This window comes from Arachis stenosperma, chromosome 2 (genome assembly GCF_014773155.1).
Source record: "Arachis stenosperma cultivar V10309 chromosome 2, arast.V10309.gnm1.PFL2, whole genome shotgun sequence".
Taxonomy (NCBI): Eukaryota; Viridiplantae; Streptophyta; class Magnoliopsida; order Fabales; family Fabaceae; genus Arachis; species Arachis stenosperma.
The window spans coordinates 33,481,428-33,504,096 of NC_080378.1; the positions used below are offsets into that span (position 1 = coordinate 33,481,428).

Sequence of the window (22,669 nt, forward strand, 5' to 3'; positions counted from 1 at the left end):
CTCACAAAACTTTAAAAACTCAGGATTCTTAATAACATTGAAAGGAATAGAACTTGTATAGAAAAATATAGCACATTGTTGATCACATTGTTCCTTTAGTTCCTTCTTTATCGATCATTTGATTTATTGTTGATTGAACTTGAGCCCCTTTTTCTTTTGTGACAATGTTGCGAATATCTTTCCCCTTTTGTTGAGAATTGTCCTTCTCCTTTTCTGTTTGTTCAGGATAATCCTCATCATCACCGAATCTTCTCTTCTTCAATGATGCTTCTTTAGTCTCCAGACAGACTTTCAACATCACAGCCTTAACTTCTTCAGGTACTGAAGCACAAGACTCTGAATCCTCTTTAGTACCGGCAAGATGATGCTTGAATCTATAAATCTCTCTACTTATAGTCTTTGAGCAATAATTACACCTCACTTTTTTACCATTGCCATGAACATCAATCCCATGTTTCCATCCTATATCAGTTCTATTTCCAGTAGCATTTTTTCTCCTAGAAACAGCAGGTGTAGGTCTAGGAATACTAGGAAGCAAAGACCCTGTCCCTGAACCAACATTCTCAGATATTTTGTATTTTTATCCCTAAAAATCAACAACCCAAAAAACAAATTCAGATTCAGATTACCCACTAACTAAATTCAAATTTCAGATTCAGTTGATAAATAACAAATTCAGATTTCATATTTCAATTGCCAAGTGATCCACTATCAAAGTTGAATTATTCATAACTAACACTAACTAAACTAACACTAACATTTCAGAGTTTCAGTCAGATATTCAGATTCATTAACAAAAAAACCACTAACTAAGTAACTAACAATTTAACATTAATGTCTAACAATTAACAAGTCCAGAACCAAATATCAATAGTTTAGAAAAAAAAACAATTAAACCAGACAACCAGTAAACCACACATTTTAGTTTTTTTGATACATTACTAACTTATTAAAGCATGAAGCAACATCAGTTTAATTTTTTTTTTCCATCATATCAAATCTCATTAACCAATTCTGTGTATGATTTAAACTAAACTAAAATAAGAAGTTTAATATCAGAAGCTCAGAACCAAAATTGCAGAATTCATACCAAAATTGTTAATATTTAAATTTGTTTAAAAAAAGTACCTTGGAGAACAGGGGCAAAATTGAAGCAGATCGACAGTGCAAAACAGGGGAGACGAACAGGGGAGACAAACGTAGTAAAGCAGAAGGGGGATGAACGAAGTGGAAGTAGATCGCAGAACAGGGGCGACGGCCAACGAATGCAGAACAGCGGCGATGAACAGCGTGCTGTGAATCGTCAAGTTCTCCGACGTGGGTGGTGGGTTGGTGTCGGCGATGTAGCACGAGGAACCTTCACCAGTTCAGCCTTCAGCTTAACCAAAGAAGTGAGGACATGAACGATGGGAGGTGATGGGCTGCTGGGCGATGTCAGCGATGTACGACGACTCCACCAGGAAAACTGGTTGGGGGAGGCGACAAGCGAAGGATCCGTCCGTCCTCTGGCGTGGCGGCGCAGACAATGGTGGATGGTGGCGATTCGGCGAACGTTGGAGAAGAGAGTGAGGGCTTGGACCTTAAAGTCTGAGTGTGCGCCGTTTCGATTTAGGGTTACTGGGTTAGTGGTTAGCTGTAGTTGCTCTTTTCTTTTTTTTTGTCCCAAAACGACGCCATTTTGGCGAAAATGGGAACCCAATTCAAACTCGCTGACTCGCTCTCAAACTCGCGAGTTTGAGCGATTCTGTCCGAGTCTACCCGAGTCTACCCAGAAACGAGTCTGTGTTCAAGTTAACTTGATTCCACTACCTAAACTCGTAAACTCGTACGAATTTACGAGTTAACTCACGAGTTTGACAACAATAATTAGAAGATTATAAAAGATTCTATTTTGATTAAATTTGAATTCAATTTAATTCTATTTTGATTCTGTTATTTGAATTAAGAGCTATCTTAATTATTATGATTAAGATAAGATTTAGTTTTGAATTTGAACTATAGGAAATACTAGGATTGAAATAAGTGAAGTTGTTCATAGAGAGGAGGCAGGCCATGGGGAGGGGGTCTTCAGATCCAATTCCACACCCTCTTCTTCTTCTTTTTTTTTTGTTTTTCAATTCCTTCATGAGTCACTAATCATCTTGTCAAAGGGTTAGAAGCTCTGTTTATGTTTCAATGGTTTGTTAATCTAAGTTTTCTTTTGTTTTAAAGCTTTGCATTAATCTATTTATGATTGATTATTTCGTTCTTCATCACTAAAGGATTAGTAGCATCGACATGTGTACTAATTCTGTCTTGGATTTGTTTACTGATTCGACATAACTGATTTTTAAATCGTGCTTAAAAATTCTTTCACATGACCTTTTAAATCAACTAGATATAATGGTTTTCTAAGAGTGCGACACAATACATGACTTTTTATTACGCTAGTTTTGAATACGTGACATATAATTCAGATTAGGACAATTCTTGAAAATTGTGTTCTCTCATTGAGGAACTGAATCGTATTTTTGAACTAAACTTTTTTTATTAATCAATCAACCAAGACATTGGTGGTTGGTTAATTAAAGAGAAACTGAGGAGATGAGACATCAGAAATCGGTTACTTTAGATTCGTCATGACAGAGATTTGCAAGCTTTAGAATTAGGTTAACAAAGTTTGATTCTCCTGAGAACATGAACATCTCCAAAATTCTAGACATTCACATTAATTCAACAATTACTGTCTCCCGAGCATTCAACCTTCAAGACTCCAACATTCAAGCATTTTAGGGCTTTTTAGCATTCCTCAATCCAGGTTCTATTGATCTAATAAGTAATTTAATTTGATATTTGCATTCTCAATCCTTTAATTCACATGGGAATGATATAAACTCAGCGTGGTATTACTTGAATGATCCGATGCATTTGCCAGTATCCGTGAGCTTCACTTTTCGCTCGTTAAGTTTTTGGCGTCATTGTCGGGGATTAATTGAGATTGACATCATATGTTGGGTTGAATTACTAAATTAGATCCTTTATTTTATTTTATTTTATTTTATTTTATCTTTCTTCTCGTTGAAATTTTTTTTCTTCTTCTCTATTTTTCTTCTTTCTCTCTTTTTTTGTTTTCTTTTTTCCTCAAGGTGCTTTTAATCAAGTTTGATGTTTGTGTATAAGAAAGTAATAAATCTCATGAACACAATTTTTCCACTCAACAAGCACATGCTTCAACAAGTTTCCTTACTCACAGCACAAGTAGAACAATTGCATGCATCACAAGCCCCTGACTATGATTTCTATGGAGGAGCACACATGGGTTATTCCTTAAGGTAGGGGAGTAATCCTTATCCCCTCAAACAGAGGAATTATCATGATGATGATTAGTTTGTCCAAGGCTAAGGGTGCTCTAATTTCTACTACCAACAACAAGGGGAGTTAATGTAACCATAAACTTCTTTTGAGCTTACCGTAGAAAGTTTGTCTCAATCCACTCAAGATTTTGTTTAACAAACTCAAGACTTCATGAAAAAGACCAAGGAAAACTTGTAAAATCAAGGCCTATCCATCAAGAGTATGGGGATTCAATTAGAGCAAATTGCCAAGCAATTAGCAGAAAGACAAAGAAAATTTCCTCGCAGTGAGGTAACTTCTGATGAATTAGAAAAAAGGCAGGCAAAGTTGTGTTATTCAACAAATCCAAGATTTCATGCAACACTCCATACATTAGCTTTCAAACTCCTAACACTCCATGCTAGGTTTATCTTCATTTCTCCATTGACCCTGTCAGAATCTGCTATCCCAGCACATTCATCTTATCCAATATCAGCCCAAACAAATATACCACACCAAATCTTTCCTCTTTTCTAAAATCAACTAACCAAAGATGAAATGAAGCAGACAAGAATAAACAAAAAAAATTCGCATATGTTTAACTTACATTATAATTGGGACATCCAAAAAATGGCTGGTTTAGATTTTATTCTGTTCCAGACCATTGTAGAACTGGACGGCTGTCACACCCACACCATTCCAGTACCTTTGCACTTCTGTTCTGGCTTTGCGACCTGACCCAATTACCATTTGAAGGAGAGCAAACTGATCTTCCAGATGCGGTGCGACCACCCGTCATGGTGCCTCAACTAATAGCGACGAATGACAAATCTTTAACAAGGAGAAGAGTAACAACAACAAGAACATAAAGAGGAATAAAAAGACAAAAGGAAGGAGGAGGAGGTTAAAAAAGAATCTAACTCAGATAAATAATAAGATAATTAGGGTTTCAAGGACTAAATTGGGTACAAATGCAACCCTCGCCATGTCAACTAGCCATTACAGTGTCCAGCGTGGTAGGGAGGGTGCCATCTCAGCATTCCGTTTGCCTAGTAATTGCCAGAAAGAGTCGAGGGACCACATTGGTGCCCAGATCTGAATTTGGAGGATCAATATAGGTAATTTTGAATTTCGAATATCAAAATAGATAATCGCGTGAATCTCATGGACCAAAACGGGGATTTAGTCTTAATTTACTCATAGGTGTTTATGGGCGTAAATTTAATATTTATTTTATTTATTAAAAAAAACTTTTTATTGATCATAGACCAAGACATTCTCATGTCTCGACTAGACGACTAGTGGCAAGAGTTGTGTCAGAACCGAAGACTGCGTGATTTGATATATTTTGTCTACTGCATTGGGGAGATGGTATACTTGCTCCAAGTTGGACGCGGTTCGGGTCTCCCATCCTCGCAAGTCCCACTCACAAATCACCATCTTCCAATTTCTACATCCGCTAGCCTGCAGTACTAACGTTTGAGTTACCATCTTGTGTCACAACCATGAGCAGTACACTCACGTACTTCCCTTATGAATGACTACCGTCTACAAAAACAAATGGCTTACAATACTTAAAGCCTCAATGCACGACGAAAATGACCAGAATACTTTGTCACACTGACTGGACTTCTTGTCAAGCAATTCATCAACGTAGTATGACATAGCTTGGAGGTCAGCAATGGTCCTCGAGAGGCACTGTTGGAGTGCTTCTAATCACTATATATCTTTGCAATTGCTTTCTGTTTACCCAGCCACATTTTTCGATACGAAGGTTTGAAGTGATAACTCTATTACACGACACTCTATAACATCGGGATGGATACTGAAGGATTGGATTGGATGATAGGCCAAATGACACCATTAATCACCATGTTGTCTAGCTGCCCATGGTCAACAGACATCGTTAGTGCCAAGTAGGTATGAGGTCCACTAAACTTACGAACTTCCCTAAAATACAACATCACACCAAACATGTAACTCATGACTAAAGAGCAAAAACCATAAATTACTTAAAATATAAATGGTGATTAATTACTTACCAATAACCAAGATTTTGTCTAAGTGACATGCATATTCTCCACGAACACCCAGCTAAACTTTGCTTGCATCGACAATAGTATTTTATATAATCATACTCAACCACTCTATACTCCGCATCCCGCCAAATACTATAATTCTTCACCTCCAGGTGAACAGCTTCCTTGCTCCTGAACAAGTTGCGCACCCGAAACTCAATGCCCCGTCAAGATTGTAATCATCACCTAACACATTGACACCACATAGTGGACCCTCCTCCACCGCATCAAGATATAGTGTCTAAAAGTGGCTAGGCACTCTGCATAGGTCAGGCACAACAAGCAGTGCAGGTAAGAGAAATCTTCGTCCCAACGGAGTATCCACTACAAACTCATCTTCCTCTGAGCTACCGGAGGAATCCTTGAACTCAACAATATACTTTTCATCTAACTTAGAGTCGTCGTGCAAGTGATCTTCTGGTGTGCGTAATGTAATGAACATGCAGCAATTGGTGGTCCCAAGGGTATGGATGTAGACGATGAGCCAATCCCTCCATTGACAATATCAACAATCTCGGTATATAATTGCATGACTCGGTATGCTAAGATTTTCACATGGGCCTCAAACATTCATGCACTTGTTCATCGCCTACGACTTAGAAAAGCTTAAACTTGAAGCTTCTATTTTTCAAAGAAACGAAAAATTTGTGCCCAATTTTAGTAATCTTTCTCTGATCTTAAATCCCCATCTTCATCAATATCAGATTCTTGAAATCCTACAGAGTGCCAAGCCTAAGGGTTGGAAATAAGACTGGGTCCAGACAATTAAACACAATTCGTTCGTTATTATCTCTAATACAATTATTCACATAAATATTCACAACAACGTACTCCATATTAGACATTTTTAAAGAATATGTGAAAAATATTGAAAAAAAGATATATTAGAGTTACAATGAATTAAATGAACTTCTTATATAATTAAAAATTATTATTACATGTGTATTATGTTTGCACATATAACTATTTTTTTAAATATGTATTTTATCCTCAACAAAATTGAAATTGTTATGAATGTATCTCGTTTTTATTATAGACGATGAGATACATTCAAAAGGATCACACTGTTTTATCTCTTCTACGAACTAAAAATATTGTCAATAATTTTTAACATATCTTATTTATGACAAAGATAAAATACGTTCGTAATAATCTTGTCTTTGCTAGGACGAAATATATAATAAAGATATATAAACGTTAATTTACTCGTACGTGTTTATAGGCGTAAATTTAATTTTTATTTTATTTATTAAAAAAAACTTTTTATTGACCATAGACTAAGACATTCTCAACTCTCAGGTCTCGACTAGTGGTAAAGTTGTGTCAGAACCGAAGACTACGTGATTGATATATTTTGTCTGCAACATTGGGGAGATGGTCTACTTGCCCCAAGTTGGACGCGGTACTAACGTTTAAAGCAGCAGCTTGGAATTTCAAACACTTCCCCTGTTCTCCTTCCAAATGGCTCCAAATCTCAACCATCATTGACTCATTGACTCCATCCACCAAATAGAAATAAGGCCCCCCGGGCGTTCTCCGCATTTTCAATTCCCAAACGCCTGTTCGGTTCCATTCTTTTCACGTTCCAACAATATGCCCAGCTGGAGCACCAAGGATTTGTTAGTGATTCTTGCTTTGGCAGTTACGGCCTCGAGCTTATTGAATGGGGTGAAGTGCCAGCAAATGAGTGACCTTGACAACCCTGCTGTTCTCTCTGTTTTGACACAGCTTGTTTACAGCCAAGTCTCCAACGTCACCTCTTTCCTCAGTCACAAAATTAGCAACCGCTCCAGTTTCTGCGTCGAAGATCTGTAAGTTTATTTGTACTCAATTTTGGTTTTAGAATAAGGGTCATCCTATGGTGCTGAAAATAATTTTTTTCTGCTGATGCTGAAATTGAGTGGCATGGTGTAGGAGGGGACGCGTAGTACTGATGCTTCTAAGGTACCGACAATTTCTGCGAAAAGTTGATAGTGATGTATGCTAAAAGACGGGTTTAGAAGATAATTATCTTTTGTTAATGATATCAGTTATGTTATTGGGCCTATTTTTGAGGACCCAATATTTAGTTGTTCTCATTTTTTTTTTGTTATGATAATGGAACCAAAATAATGTAAACGTCGCCGTTTTTCAGTCACCGCACCTGCATTCCCTGGTTTCTAATGATTCAATAATTAGGTTTTGTTGGTTAGTGAGATGAAAATGAAAAATCTATCTGATCCTTGTGGAGAGGGATTGCTGTATTATGAGGTGATGTGGGCTCCTTTTATAGAGTGGTAGAGCAGAGCCTTTCTAGGAGTTTATACTATGATGATACTAATAAATATAAATAAATACTATACTGTATAAGAAAGTTGTAGAATTAGAATAATAATATAATATAATACTTCACTGTTCATAAATTGAAAAATATAAGTAGCAGTATTCACAAACTATTTATTCCTAAAACAAAGTAATCAATAATTCATTATTACTAAACTGAAAATTAAATAATATCCCATTTAAATATTAAACAAACGCTTTAATGCAAATATCAAAATTTAAAATTTAATAACTAGAATTATATCTATTTAAATAAATTCATAAAAAACATATTTTCAAAATATTTTTAATTTAAACATAGTTTTCCAATTTAACATAGACTTTCAATAGTTATATTTAAATTTATAATACTACTATTTAAAATTTTTAATTTATTTAATTTAAAAATTAAATTTTATTTACCTTGAAAAAATAAATATCTAAATTAAATATTTTTTTTCAGAAAAATAAAAGTTATTAACTTTCTTTATAACAAAATAACATGGACTTTGAACACCATAGAGCAGTAAGAAGTACCTTTTTTCTTTGTACCATAAATCTTTAACTTTAGAGCTGTCTTTTTTTTTTAATATTATAACTATTATTATTGTTATTATCTATTTTCTTGGGTTTTATATTTTATTTGTTTATTATTACCATAAGAGTCTTTTCATTATCCAATTTCAGTTGTCTGCCCAAAAATATTCTTCATGGTCCAAAACGTTAAACAAAAACGGATATTAATGTCAAATATTATGCTCACTTTTTTTTGGCTTCAATAGTACATAAAAAAAACAGCCACACTTAAAGGTGAACTCGAAAACTTGCTGGATCTCCAAAAAAAGCCCATTAATTTAACTCCCATCATTATCATCTAACCAAAATTTGGGCAACCATCATCAACTGATCACCATCAGCTTTGGCGCAGCAACTGTCTGGCACTTTAGCGACAACAAAGGCACGTGTCCTCTATTATGAAGTGCCACATACTTTCAGCACCAGAAGAAAAAAAACTGTTTCAGCACCCTAGCAATGTTTTAGTAAGGGAACACTTTTTTATGCTCAAAAGAAGCTTAAGTTTGTAGTTTCGTTAACTTCAATGACTAGTTTTAAACACTGCATTAAATTTTGAAAACTGAAATCATTTTTGGAGTTTGTTTAAAGCAATTAATGATCCATGTGCATTTGTTTCCTTCGTTTCATTCCCCTTCTAATTTAATCCTGTTTAATCAGTGTCAGCGAAACAGTTTCATTTCACCTCAATCTGAATTTGCTTTATTGGCGCAATCATAAATCAATGAATTTGTGTTGTATACAAATAGCATCCAAATACATCAATTTATAATTGTATTGGAAAAGTCATGACTCTTTTTTATGGTTAAAAGAAGCTTGAAGTTTATAGTTTCATGAAGTTTCATTTTACTGAATATTACTAGTGGTGATGAGAAACTGCAGTTGATGTTAATTGTTAAAGCAACTTATTTGAATCAGTTCTTAGTTTTAAGCATTGTGCTTCAAATTTTCAATTGAGATCATTTTTTAAGTTTATTTAAAGAAATTAATGATGCGTGTGTATTTATTTTATTTCTTTTCTCTTCCAATTTAATCCTGTTTTGACTGCTTATGTTAGTTCCCTTAAATGAGCTTGCGCAATATTTCTTTTCTTAGCCAGAGCAGTTGTCTGAGTAATTAACTTCTTCTATTATTATGGCATTGGTTAGAGAATCAAATGAGGAAAGTTTATCCTTGAATAGTAAGGCACTGGTTAAAATGCTGCTGTTGAAATTAAAGATTTTTAAAACTATTATGTGATCTGATTCATTGGATGGTTACACTATCTGATAACACAAGCTGGCTTGCTGTTGGTGATGTGCATTTATTACTTGAAATTATAAATAACTTAGGCACGGCACCGTGTAAAATCATTTAGAAACTTGTTTTGATATTAAGCTCGATTTTCTTATTCTAGGAATGCTGATTGGAATAATGCATTTAACTTTTCATCCGACTTGGGCTTCTTGACTTCTTGCATTCAAAAGATGAATGGTAAGAATACTAACATCATACATTGTGATAAGAATTAGACAAAAAGAAATGGCACAGGTTTTATCCAGCAGAATATAAACATGTTGGTTTGGAAAATCTGGATGTTTTCATCCTCATTGTGCTAGATGTTATGAATCTACATACCATCTATTAATGCTGACTATTTCTATTCTGTTCATACCAATATTGTGCCTTTTCAACTATCATTGCATTCAATAATTTTCTGTTGTTTACCGGAAATCTGTTTTACTTCTAATATGACTCTTAATGCTTTTGGATTCTGGTGGTTTGATGTATTAACAGGGGACATAAAGCAACGCATATGTAATGAAGCAGAAATAAAGTTTTACTCAAATAGTTTATTGGATAGATCTAATGGTATTAACTATTTGAAGCCTAACAAGAACTGCAATTTAACCTCATGGGTATCTGGTTGTGAGCCAGGATGGGCCTGTAGTGCTCCCTCGACCGAGCAGGCTGAATTCCAAAATTCACAGGATATGCCTTCAAGAACTACTGACTGTGAACCATGTTGTGAAGGTTTCTTTTGCCCTCATGGTATCACATGCATGATACGTAAGTACATCAAGAACGTCTGAGATGGTTTTTTCGTCACTGATTTAAATAGCTTAGTGTAGTTTTCCTTTGATTTAAACAGCTTAGTGCAAGCTCAGTTGACTCATGTAGACCAGTCGACCTCGTCTAGAAAATTTGTTGTTGTTTTTCATATGTTTCTGGATATAGATGTGATGTTATTCTAGACAAGAAGGTAGTATATTTCGCTCGGTGGTTATTTCAGCAATACGTTGGATGGTTGAAACATAAGGAAAATCCATGTAATGGTGATATTTGTTGCCAATTTTGATGCTAAAAGATATCTCTAATGCTTTTATCTTTTCATGGTATTTGAAATATTTGTTCTGGAAGCTTGCCCTCTTGGATCCTATTGTCCTCTTGCAAAACTCAATAACACAACTGGTGTATGTGAACCGTGAGTTCTGATTTTCAAATCTTTCTCTTTTTATTTATAAATAATCGCTTGCATGCTTTATTTATAAACTAATCCTTTGACACATTTTTGAAGATATCGTTATCAATTGCCTCCAATGCGGCCAAACCATACCTGTGGAGGTGCAAATATCTGGGCTGATGTTGATAGCAGTAGTGAGACATTCTGTCCAGCAGGATGGTATTGCCCAACAACTACAAAACGTATTCCTTGCAGTAGTGGGTATTACATTATTCATTGGTTTACTCCTTATCAACTGCTAATATATAATAAAATAGCATTTTATAGTAGCATTTTAATGTCCATACCTTTTTTTAATTATTATTTGTGTTTTATTTATTTATTTATTTTTGTGATGAAAGAAGAATAGCATTAAGATGGGAAAATGGATGATACAAGGAGCAGAGGAAAATAGATCCTCCCACAAAAAGAATAAATAGAACAAAACATTAGTGAAGTGATGTTTATGATCTCTCAACATGTCCGAGAAGGAAAGTCCTCAAAAGAGATCATGAGCTTTACATCGTACAGAGTTGAAACGCCTAAATGTATGCCATAAAACTTGTTTATCTGAAAACGTATCATTAAGTTGCATTAATTGTGCTATGCCATGTACTCCAAAGAGTTGGCATATACTGCATAATGGTACAAAGGTTTTGCCTCTTTTCTGCTACCACAACCCCTGTGAACTTAGTCAATAAAAACTGATCCAAGGATGTCAGGCACAACCAAGATTCTTGGAAGACACCAAACAAAGTATTCCCCAAAGAATCAGCTATTGAATCCTATAAAAACAGATATAATAATACTTATGTCTTCAAAATTTGTTACTCTAAATACTTTTAATGTTCTCTCTTGGAATTTCAGGCATTACTGTAGGATGGGTTCTATATCTCAGACGAGTAAGATCACATGAATTGTGAATTACTATAGCAACAAACTTGTGTCATTATTTTCCTCAACTGTTTCTGACCCGTGCTGAGACATATTACCATTTACTGATTCTCTTGTAGGATGCTTCAAGTTGACTTCATGTAAATCGAAAGCTGAGACCCAAAACATGGGTGTGTACGGAATTATGCTCATTGTAAGTTTCTATACATTAACCTGATTATGGATTAGTAATAATAGTGCCTATTCATATATTTATTTAGGTTCCCTTTTTATTTGGACATCATGATTTTTGTTTTGATGACTTGGGACCTACTTGGTGCTTTTAGAAGTTTGTTTGCTTTCTAATATTCCTTTTCTTGCTGTTTTGTTTCTCCTTTTCTTCTCATTTATATGTTATATCTTCAATGTTTGATCTTTCATTCAGTTTCAATTATTTGCAATTGTTCAATGAGGAATTTGTACCTATAAGCCATATCTTGTAACAAAAGTAGCCATATTGGATATATGCTCAGCAAAAAATTAAGAAATGAAAACAGATAAAGATATTTATGGTCTTTTTTATTTCTTAATTTTCTTTATCTACATAGGTGATATGGTTGATGCTTAACACCATGTCACATATAGAAACATAGAAGTTATAATCTGTGATACAGACCATGATCGTAGAAGTTAGTTAACACTCTTCAACTACTAATGCAGGCTGCTTTGAGTACATTGCTGCTTATCATTTACAGCTGTTCTGATCAAGTTCTCAGTACTAGGGAAAGGAGAATGGCGAAGTCCAGAGAAGCAGCAGCTAGATCTGTAAGGAAGACTTCAAATGCACGACAAAGATGGAAAACTGCAAAAGACGTTGCTAAAAAGAGTGCAAGTGGACTACAAGCTCAACTATCACGAACATTTTCGCGTAAGAAGGACGTGGCAGATCCAGAAAAAGTTAAAATGTTGGGTCAAGCAACTGATATAGAATTGCTTTCACATTCACACCCTATTACTCCAAACATTGCTCCCAGCTCATCAGCTGTGCAAAAAGAAAAGGCTAAAGAATCCATTGATCCAATGCAGATGATGCATGAAATTGAAAATGGCGATAACCTTCACTTAGAAACTAAAACTAGAGATAAAAGTGTTCAAGGCAAAGCTTCTAAGGAAAAGCAACCTGAAACTCATAGCCAGATTTTTAAGTATGCATATGCTCAATTGGAGAAGAAGAAGGCACAGCAACAAGAAAACAAGAATCTTACTTTCTCAGGAGTAGTTAACATGGCTACCAAAGGTGAACCAAGGAAACGGCTGTTAATGGAAATTTCTTTCAAAGATCTAACTCTCATTTTGAAGGTGCAAAACAAACTTATATTGAGATGTGTAACGGGGAAAATTAAACCTGGGCGCATTACTGCTGTCATGGGTCCATCAGGGGCCGGTAAGACAACATTTCTTTCAGCAGTAGCTGGAAAAGCATTTGGATGCAAGATGAATGGTTCAGTTATTATAAATGGAAAGACTGAATCAATCCATTCCTATAAGAAAATTATTGGTTTTGTGCCACAAGATGACATAGTTCATGGAAATCTGACAGTAGAAGAGAATTTATGGTTCAGTGCACAGTGCAGGTAAATAACATGGAATGTGACAGATTTTTGCAAACCATATAATTTTCCCTTGTCTAAATGTAACCTCAGTTCCCTTTCTCTTGTTATGGCAGTTGTGCCTATATTGTTTCTGTGATAGCTCTTATATGTTTGAATATCTGGTTAAGAAATGAATTTTGTTGTTCTGTTAATAGGCTATCTGCTGACTTGCCGAAAGCAGACAAAGTTCTGGTTGTAGAAAGAGTTATTGAATTCTTGGGCCTTCAATCTGTGCGGAATTCTTTGGTTGGAACTGTAGAAAAACGAGGGATTTCCGGTGGCCAAAGGAAGCGTGTAAATGTTGGACTGGAAATGGTCATGGAACCTTCACTTTTATTGTTAGATGAACCCACATCTGGTTTGGACAGTGCATCATGTCAGCTACTTCTTAGAGCATTAAGACGGGAAGCTCTTCAAGGAGTGAACATATGCATGGTGGTTCACCAACCAAGGTGACTTTTAATTTCATGATTGTTTCATTTTGTTAAAATCTGATAGGCTGCATAAACCTTTTGACACTGAGAACCTTTGATTAATAATAAAAAGCAAGACAAATAAGAAGGGTCCCCCTGTAAATGAATTGAATTAAAGATATATTGAATTCAAGCAGCAGCTGCACGAAGAAAATAAACCAACTGAGCAACCTCTCAATATTATAACTTGTCGACAGTGAATGAAATAGATCATATTATTTAGCATATCGAAAGGTTTCAGTGTTTCTTTTCTCTTTAGCTTTTATGTTATATTTCTTTAATATTCTGTCACAGAATAAAGTGCGATAAGTTTTGTTTATATGTCGTAAGTGTTGAAAGTTAGCATGTAGTTGGTTGTTAGTAGCTTAGCTTTTATGAATGTAGTTGATAGTTAGTATTTTAGAATTTATGCTAGTAGTTGATAGATATCTATATGTGCACCTCTCTTTGGATGAAATGAAAATGCAATGAGTTCTTTCTCCTATTTACCCTACATTAACCGTAAGTAATCTCCATTTAGCCACCAATCCATTAGATTCCAATATATGTTATTGTTTGGTCACTTTGGTGGTAAGGTCGAGAGAGAACGGAAGGCTATGAGGATACGAAAAGAATAAGGGAATTGGTATGGGATCACCAAGTGTCTTGAATGGCTGGGTTATCCCATTTTATTTTGGAGTTTTATTTATTTATTTATTTATTTGAGAATCCTATTACTTATATATATTTACAAGACCTTACTGATCTGATTTCACTTTAATAGCACAAGAGCGGATATTTACAATTCCTTTATCTATTGATTGTGTTTATAATCTAGTTTCTGTTGTCCTTCTAGCGTTGTTGATCGCTTCATGTGCACTCCAAATAAGAAACCATTTTGAAGACTGATCTGTTTTATACCCTATGCTTTTAGTTTGAACTTGTTAAAAACAATATAACTCTCCCTTTGTTTAATTGATGACTGATCTTTTCGCTGTAGCTATGCATTGTTCAATATGTTTGATGACTTGATACTTCTGGCAAAAGGTCTTACTGTGTATCATGGACCTGTCAAGAAAGTTGAAGAATACTTTCTAGGACTTGGGATCTGTATTCCGGAGTGGATCAATCCTCCTGATTACTTTATCGACATTTTGGAGGGCTTAGTAGAACCTGGTGGAAGCTTGGGAGTCAGTTATAAAGACCTGCCAGTTAGATGGATGCTTCATAATGGATACCCAGTACCTCTTGATATGCAGAAGAATGCAGCGAAATTTGGTGACTTAACTCCAAATCCAGCTAAAGAAACTGATCCCAATGGCTCTGGACATGACGAAAGAAGCTTTGCCGGAGAACTATTGCATGATGTTAGACACGTCGTGGAATTGGAGGGGGAGAAGATACTATTCAACTTTTTGAAATCCCAGGATTTATCTAACCGGAAAACTCCTGGGATATTCAAGCAATACAAGTACTTCCTTATACGGTAAACCATGCAATGACTTCAGTATTTTGTTCACTTTGATGTCTAAAATTTCAATGCCTTGTTGAAATTTTCCATAATATGGATTAGTTTCTCCCAGAAGCATCACAATTTCTAGTTCTGAATGCTGATTGAACAACACATAGCATATAAATATCTAATGATGAGCATGTCTATAAGATTTTGTGTCTACATATCTTTTGTTATCTGTTTGTTACCTTACTCATGCCAATGTTATTTTAGGATTGTGAAGCAGCGACTAAGGGAGTCCAAAATCCAAGCTATAGATTATCTAATATTATTACTTGCTGGAGCTTGCTTAGGAGCGCTGAGTAGAGGAAATGATCAGAAGTTTGGTGGAGATGGATACATCTATACAGTGATTTGTGTATGTAAGTTAACTTCTTATAGTTAGTTTAATGTGCAAATGATCAACATGGTCCTTCAAATTTCACTCATTAGTCAAATTGGTCCTCCTAATTTTACTCAATCAAATTAGTTCTCCAAATTTTCCAACGTCAATCACGTTTGTTTCTACCTAATTTCAGTTCACACTCCGTTGTTTCACTCACTTGTGGGAGGTGAATCAACAGAAAAATGTTGATAAATTGTGATAGTTATGCTTTCCTGTTAGTAGGGATTTGAAACCGCTACAACCTGGAAAGGAAAAAACACCGCCGGTGAGCAAAAATAACAGACTATGGACACAAAACTGGGTAGGGATGAGCATGATTGACGTTGAAAATTTGAGGATTTAATAAAAATTGGGAAGACCAATTTGAATAATGGGTGAAATTTGATATACTACTCTGACCTTTTATAATTAATTTAATAGGTCCCTCATGTTATGTTGTTAACTAGTCAGGAGTTGTGTTAGCATGTATATTGCCATATATGACATGTTAAACTCAATGGGGGATAATAAATATATAGGATACTGCATATTAGGACAAGGTCTGACGAAAATTAATCTCATATTTATTAGAATTAATAAAATAAGTTTGAGTAATTTAAGGAATGGATATTAAACTATGCAGAAGTGAAGAATTCACATCATCTTATAATTTGATAATATACTTCTGAGTGTAAGTATTCTCTTATCAAAGTAAGTGTCACTTGTACATTTTATGTTCATTGAAAAATTAATGAATCTTGATAAAAAGATTGCAAAATACATTATTTTTTCAATGAATCTAAAAGGTAAAAGAGATACTTAATTTGAGAAGGAGGGAGTAATAAACTAGTTTCTCAGAAATAAGTATCAATCCAATTTTATTTTTCCTCTTTATATCTAAATAATCTGTATTGCTGTTTGCTGCAATCAAAATATGGCTGCAAGCTAAGATTGTTACCTTGTATGACCCCCCAAAAGAGTGCGGTTTAGATAGAGAAATGTGAAATGATATTAATTGCATTGGTAACATCCAATATGAAAATAAGTATCATATACTTGACTTGTAGGTTTTTTTTCTTTTCACTCACCTTGATTTCCATCAGATGTAAGTAAACACGTGTAATCAAACAAGGTTTAAGACTTTTTAAGCGATTATAACCTAACTTCTGTTTTGTGTTTGCCCCCCATTCATGTCTTATGATTGTTGCCTTATTGGTTTGATCCATGGGGCATAACATGAGTATTAACATGATTTTCATTCTAGAATAGAAAATAAATTTAATAATATTTAAAACAGTTCAGCTTAATTCAAATGGTCAGTGCTTCCATTTCCCTCATTGTTGTTGTTCATTCCTAATTTCAGCTCTTTTATGTAAAATTGCGGCCTTGAGATCATTTTCTCTGGATAAATTGCACTACTGGAGGGAGAGGGATTCTGGGATGAGCAGCTTGGCTTACTTTCTTTCTAGAGACACAGTGGATTATTTTAATACTCTGGTCAAGCCTGTGGTGTACCTCTCAGCTCTCTATGTTCTATTTCTTCACCTATCCAAGATCAACTTTTGCAGATAATTACATTGTGCTGCTCTGTCTAGTATACTGTGTGACTGGAATAGCATATACATTGGCAATAGTATTCAAACCTGGCGCGGCACAGCTAGTAAGTATCACTGCATTAGATTTAGATTTATAATATAAAACTTTTATCAACAAACTGAAAAACATTTGCTCATCATTATTTTGCCCCATCCGGTCCAACATGTGATTGTTTGTTGCAGTGGTCAGTGCTTCTTCCAGTTGTTTTAACCCTTGTTGCAACACAAGCTAAAGACAGTAAATTTTTGAAGGTTGTAGCAAATTTATGTTACCCTAAGTGGGCTTTAGAAGCATTCGTAATCGCAAATGCTGAAAGGTATGTTATGGTTAATAATGATTGTTGATTAGACTACATATGTGCTTGTTTAATATATCCAAAAGCAACTCATGAATTGCCTGCATATAGAAAGAAGCCAGCTAGAGGCTGCATCTCCATGTCTCCCTTGATATTGTGCAACTAATCAAGTTTTACGGCCGTGTACTTTCTCAAACTTAAATTCGCATGCGTGGCCTAAATGCAGTGAAAATAAAAGAATAAAAAAGTAAAAACTGTAGTAGCTAAGAAATTTCTCTTTGGGTTAATAGTAACTTTAGTCCCTATAGATGGAGCAATGAGTTATTTTGTAGTCAGTAAACGAGTCAAATTAGTTTCTTGAGTAATTTGACTCACAGGACTATGTTGACTATCGAAATCTATACAGACCAAAATAACTTGCACATGAACCTGCATTGACCAAAGTGAGCATCACCCTTTTTCTTCTTGAGTAAATAGTCATTTTGCACCCGAAAGATTACAATTTTGATCAAATAGATCTCAAAATAAGCAAATGATAAAACGAACCCCAAAAGATATGTTCAACTTGACAAAAATGAACCAAATCTGTATAAGTATATAAGTAAATGGCCTAAACATTTGTTCAGTTTGAGCATATATTTAGGGGGTTTGTCATTTACATCTTTTGGAGTTTATTTTGTCAAAAGCATAACTTTTAGCGCGTCAAAATGGTTATGCTCTTCTTTCTTTCTTTCCTCTTGTTTTATTTGATTTAATTTTTGATGAAAGAACTTTAGTAACATGAAGAGGAACAATGCAAACTCACAGGAGGAATACAGATCCACTTTGCAAAAATAACTATTAGAACAAATGAAATATAAGTAAAGCATTTTAAAGGTACTGATCAAGATAGCTTTGTTTCCAAGAACTGAAAATGATAAGGCAATTTATATGTGATATTTGAAAAATTAAAAGAAAATATAACATGAAGGAACACCAGAAGGTACTGATCAATAATGCATAAAATGCAGGTACCATGGAGTGTGGATCATAAGTCGTTGTGGTTCACTAAAGGGAAGTGACTATAATATTCATGATTGGAGTTTGTGTGTTTCCATCCTAATTCTTATGGGTGTAACCGCTCGGGCAATAGCTTTATTCTCTATGCTTACCTTTCAAAAGAAGTGAGGTCAACATTATTGCTGCCACAGTTCTCTCGTTGTCTCGTTGACCAGTTGTTAGATACATTCACTAGAGTTAATCTACGGGGGAATAATTCCCCTATTAAATTATGGCAATTTACGGTTAATATTATTGTTCATAATTTGTGTTTGATAGAAAATGCTCATAAGGCTTTTTTTTTTATCTTTCTTTAGTTTTTTCTTTATAACGGCTTGAGAATATGAGTGTTGAAATAGTTTAGTACAAACATTTTAAAATGGATCACACTTACAGAAATAGTAACTAGGCATTACTATTCTATAATTCATAAACTCTAATTGATATAAAATAGTATTTTCATGATATATATACATATACCAAAATAAACCACTAAAAATTAACTACTATATATAATAGTATAATTCATAAACTCTAATTGATATAAAATAGCCAGTCAAACTTAATACTAGAGTGTCAAGATTCAAGAATCCACACAAAAGGAAAATAACAAGGTTGCTGCTTATAGCCGGTCAACTTAATACTAGAGTGTCAAGATTCAAGAATCCACACAAAAGGAAAATAACAAGGTTGCTGCTTATAGCCGGAGAAATACAATTCACTACCATACCTTCCTTTAAAGTCATTTTGTTCACCACTTTCCAGTCTTTTTCCACCAAGTGAATCTGAACAAATTTTATTCAACAAGATAATTAGTTCCAAATTTCAGGAAAACACTATTTCTAAGTGAGTGAAATTGGCACAAGAATCATCAAGGACACCGAGTCCAATAAGAGATTAGGGTTTTTTAATTTTAACCAATAAGAGATTATAATTACCTCAAAATATTGTAGTCGTCGTTGTTCCTACATCTGAATCCTTATCTTTTTCTTGTCTTTGTTTTCTTCTTCTCTAATTTTTCTACTGCACTGAGTCCAAGCATAACAACTTTTGAAACAGCAACTTTTGAAGTCACATTTAATTCACTGACATTTGCATCTGTATTATTCTGTTCAACACCCCCTCGAATGTTGGAAGGATATGCTTCTGCATCTTTCCTGAATGAAGTCAAACGTGTCTCATGAGAATTTGATGATCTCTTCTTCCCTTTCTTCTCCATAACATCAGCATCATGAATCAAAGATCTCTTACTTTTCTTCTTCGTTTTTGTAGCACGTGCAGGTTCAGAAGCCTCTTTCATTGGCTCGGTACCAATGCCAATTGTCGCGTTATTATCATTGAATTCATTGTGCTGATGCTCCTTTAGAACTTCACTTTCAATGATGACTTCGTTAGTTGCATTTAATGAATGGTCTGTCATAACCTCAATCTTCCTTTGAACGGTATCATTACCTGGCCTAAAAACAGAAGCATCATATTCCACAATATCATCTTCTTTCCTTGTACTCATCTGTTTTTCCTTTGCACTAGACACAGATTTTGACATTTCATCTTCACAAACGACGTTATCATCCTTAACAGCTTTATCAGATGCATTCACAAAATCATGTTCTTCTTTCTTATCAGAAGAACAATCATTTTGACCACAATTGCTCAATGGAGAAACATCCACATTAAGAAACCAGCTCTTGTTGAAACCATAGAAGGCACTTTTTACAAACATGGAATCAGATAGGTGATAAAAATACTCTTTGCGCTTTACCTGCAAATTAGCAAAATAATGTTATAATGAATAGGAATACAACCATGGCTTGGATAGCAAACAAGAGTAAACAAGATCAACTACGATATACCTTCATTGCATGAATCTGTATCTGCCCAAGTTTGGGAAAGCATGATTGGTGTCCTGACAAAATTCGCTCTGCATATAAAATTCATACATATGCCATGTACACAGAATGTTAGAACTCTGAAATAATTATGTGCATATTTAAGCAATGATTAGAAAAGAATAGTAGAGAAGACAATAGTGAGTTATAAATGCTAAGAGATTTTAAATATAACAAAGATTATGAAGCATATACTAGAGAAGCCTGCCTTTATGCACTTGAGGTTTCAAAAACAATCTTAAAAGAAAAAGTCACACAGACAATATCAAATCCACTGCAAAGGGGATAGAAACTAAGGGTTGCTTAGACACTAACTACTTGAACAATACAATACTTGAGCTGTCTGCCTCGACCCAATATTAGTCAAAGTTTGATATCTATTTTACAAGTAGAATTAACACTCTTGTCATGTACGAATACAAAGAGATCACCAAAGGAGGAACTAGTGGCTTTCTTCTTGAAGAGGTTCAGCACCTTGACACACCTTCCAAGGTGGTTGTTGAAGTAAAATTTATAACACCTTTAACAAAATCAGCCACTAAATCCAGAACTTTCATTATGTCATCTGCATAGAAATTCAAAGTAGTGCTGATGTTCAGAGATATTTGAGCTGGAAGTGTGTCCTCATGACAAGACCATCAATGGGGCAGTAGCCAAAAGCTTCCCACGATAATTAAGATACGCCGTGCTGTTGTGGTAACTAAAGCTTCTACGGTTGGGGTTCTCAACCGTGAGCAATATGCCCAAGGACACATTTATTGCCCCAATCGGGAAAATAACCAAACTCGCCTCTTTAACCTTAACCGACTGCAAGGTAATGATAGGGTCCTTCTGCTTGAAGACAGTGAAGATCAAGATCACCAGGATCACCACCAACAAAATCACAATAGCAGCAGTGACACCGCAGCTATCTTAATCCTTTTTGGAACACCTCATGCAGCACGCCATGGCTACTCTCAAAATTGGGCGATACAAAATTTCCCCAAAACTATTCAATGTGCATAATCCAAGGAACAATAAAACCAAAACATGCATTGTACTTATAGGAACAGTTGTACTCTAAATATATATAATTAGGGCTGCAAGCTACTACACACACTTATTTTAGTTCGTTTCCTACACACAAAAACAAAAAGACAAAGCAAGCATCTTTGGGGACACACAACCTAGAAAACGAAGCTTGCTATTTTCTCAAACATTGAGGGTGCTAATGCAGAACGTCGTAACAGCTGCACAAAGTCATAAACATTCAGAACACTGTACTGGAGAGGGAAAACAAAGTCTGCATTTGAAAAATAAAAAATCTCTGAAGAATGAAGAAAGAAAAAGTAAAAGTGTGAAAGGAAGACCTTTGAGGTCGGAGACGGTATCGTGATCGGAGACGAGGACGGCCAAGTGAGTGTCGAGGTTGGTGTCGATGAAGACGACGTCATCGTTTTCACAGAGGGGTTTAGGGTTGGACTCCGAGTCACGAATCGGAGGGTCCATTATTGAGTCGCTCGGAGGAGCTGGTTGAGTGGTGAAGCCGTGAAGGGGAAGCAATGGAAGAGAGCGCGCGCAGAATCCCTGCTATGCTGGCATGTGAGGTAAGGATGCTACGTGTCTTTGTATTTTCCCTATTGTTTTCTCACAAGTATTTATATCGGAGATGGTTCAGATTGGCTCAACTCGAGAAAACATAAGAACCGGAATCATAATTACCAAAACAGTCCTTGAGATTTTTAAAACTAGTCACTTTAGGGGTATTTTATTTTATATAAATTAAATAAATATTTTATTTATTAAAATAAATAATTTTAAAAATTATTACGAAATTATGTTATCTTATTTCGTTTACACTGTCCAAACAAAATATATGTGTTTGCAGCTTATTTATCTCAAATTTTATTATTTATATATACAAAAAATTTCTAAAATAATTTTTAAATTAATATTTTTTATGTATTAACTAACTAAAAATAAAAAAACTTATTAAAGTTGACAATACATACTCTATCTACTGGTACCCAATTCGTTGCGGATTGGATAAAAATCAGTCCGAGTATCTAATTCCTGCAGTTGCAATTTCCTTTCAGCTCCGGCCTTCTCAAATCCCATGTTGCATTCCTTCACTGCCCAAAAGGTTTTGTGCTCTATCTCAACTGGGAGGTGACAGGCTTTTCCATAAACTAAGCGGAAGGGACTCATCCCAATGGGTGTCTTGTATGCTGTCCGATATGCCCAAAGCGCATCTTGGAGCCTGGTGCTCCAG

The 22,669-nt window shown here is 35.0% G+C and overlaps 1 protein-coding gene and 1 pseudogene across 1 annotated transcript; one reads left to right on the plus strand and one right to left on the minus strand.

The window, feature by feature from the left end:
- Positions 1-10,115: 10,115 nt before the first annotated feature.
- LOC130960443 (ABC transporter G family member 24-like) lies at positions 10,116-18,776 on the plus strand (annotated as a pseudogene).
- A 266-nt stretch (positions 18,777-19,042) lies between these two features.
- LOC130960704 (uncharacterized) lies at positions 19,043-22,028 on the minus strand. The gene is made up of 4 exons (XM_057886152.1): positions 21,768-22,028; positions 20,383-20,450; positions 19,468-20,291; positions 19,043-19,314 (listed from the first exon to the last, which is right to left on the minus strand). Exons 1-3 carry the CDS (start codon positions 21,904-21,906, stop codon positions 19,509-19,511), a joined length of 990 nt encoding a protein of 329 aa, XP_057742135.1. The 5' UTR covers positions 21,907-22,028; the 3' UTR covers positions 19,043-19,314; positions 19,468-19,508.
- Positions 22,029-22,669: the final 641 nt, after the last annotated feature.

Excerpts from the sequence above, each read along its gene's own strand:
- LOC130960704 (XM_057886152.1), bottom strand. The coding sequence starts at position 21,906 with ATGGACCCTCCGATTCGTGACTCGGAGTCCAACCCTAAACCCCTCTGT. Across the intron at positions 20,451-21,767 it reads TACCGTCTCCGACCTCAAAG|AGCGAATTTTGTCAGGACAC; the intron begins GTCTTCCTTTCA and ends TTTTATATGCAG. Across the intron at positions 20,292-20,382 it reads TACAGATTCATGCAATGAAG|GTAAAGCGCAAAGAGTATTT; the intron begins GTATATCGTAGT and ends GCTAATTTGCAG.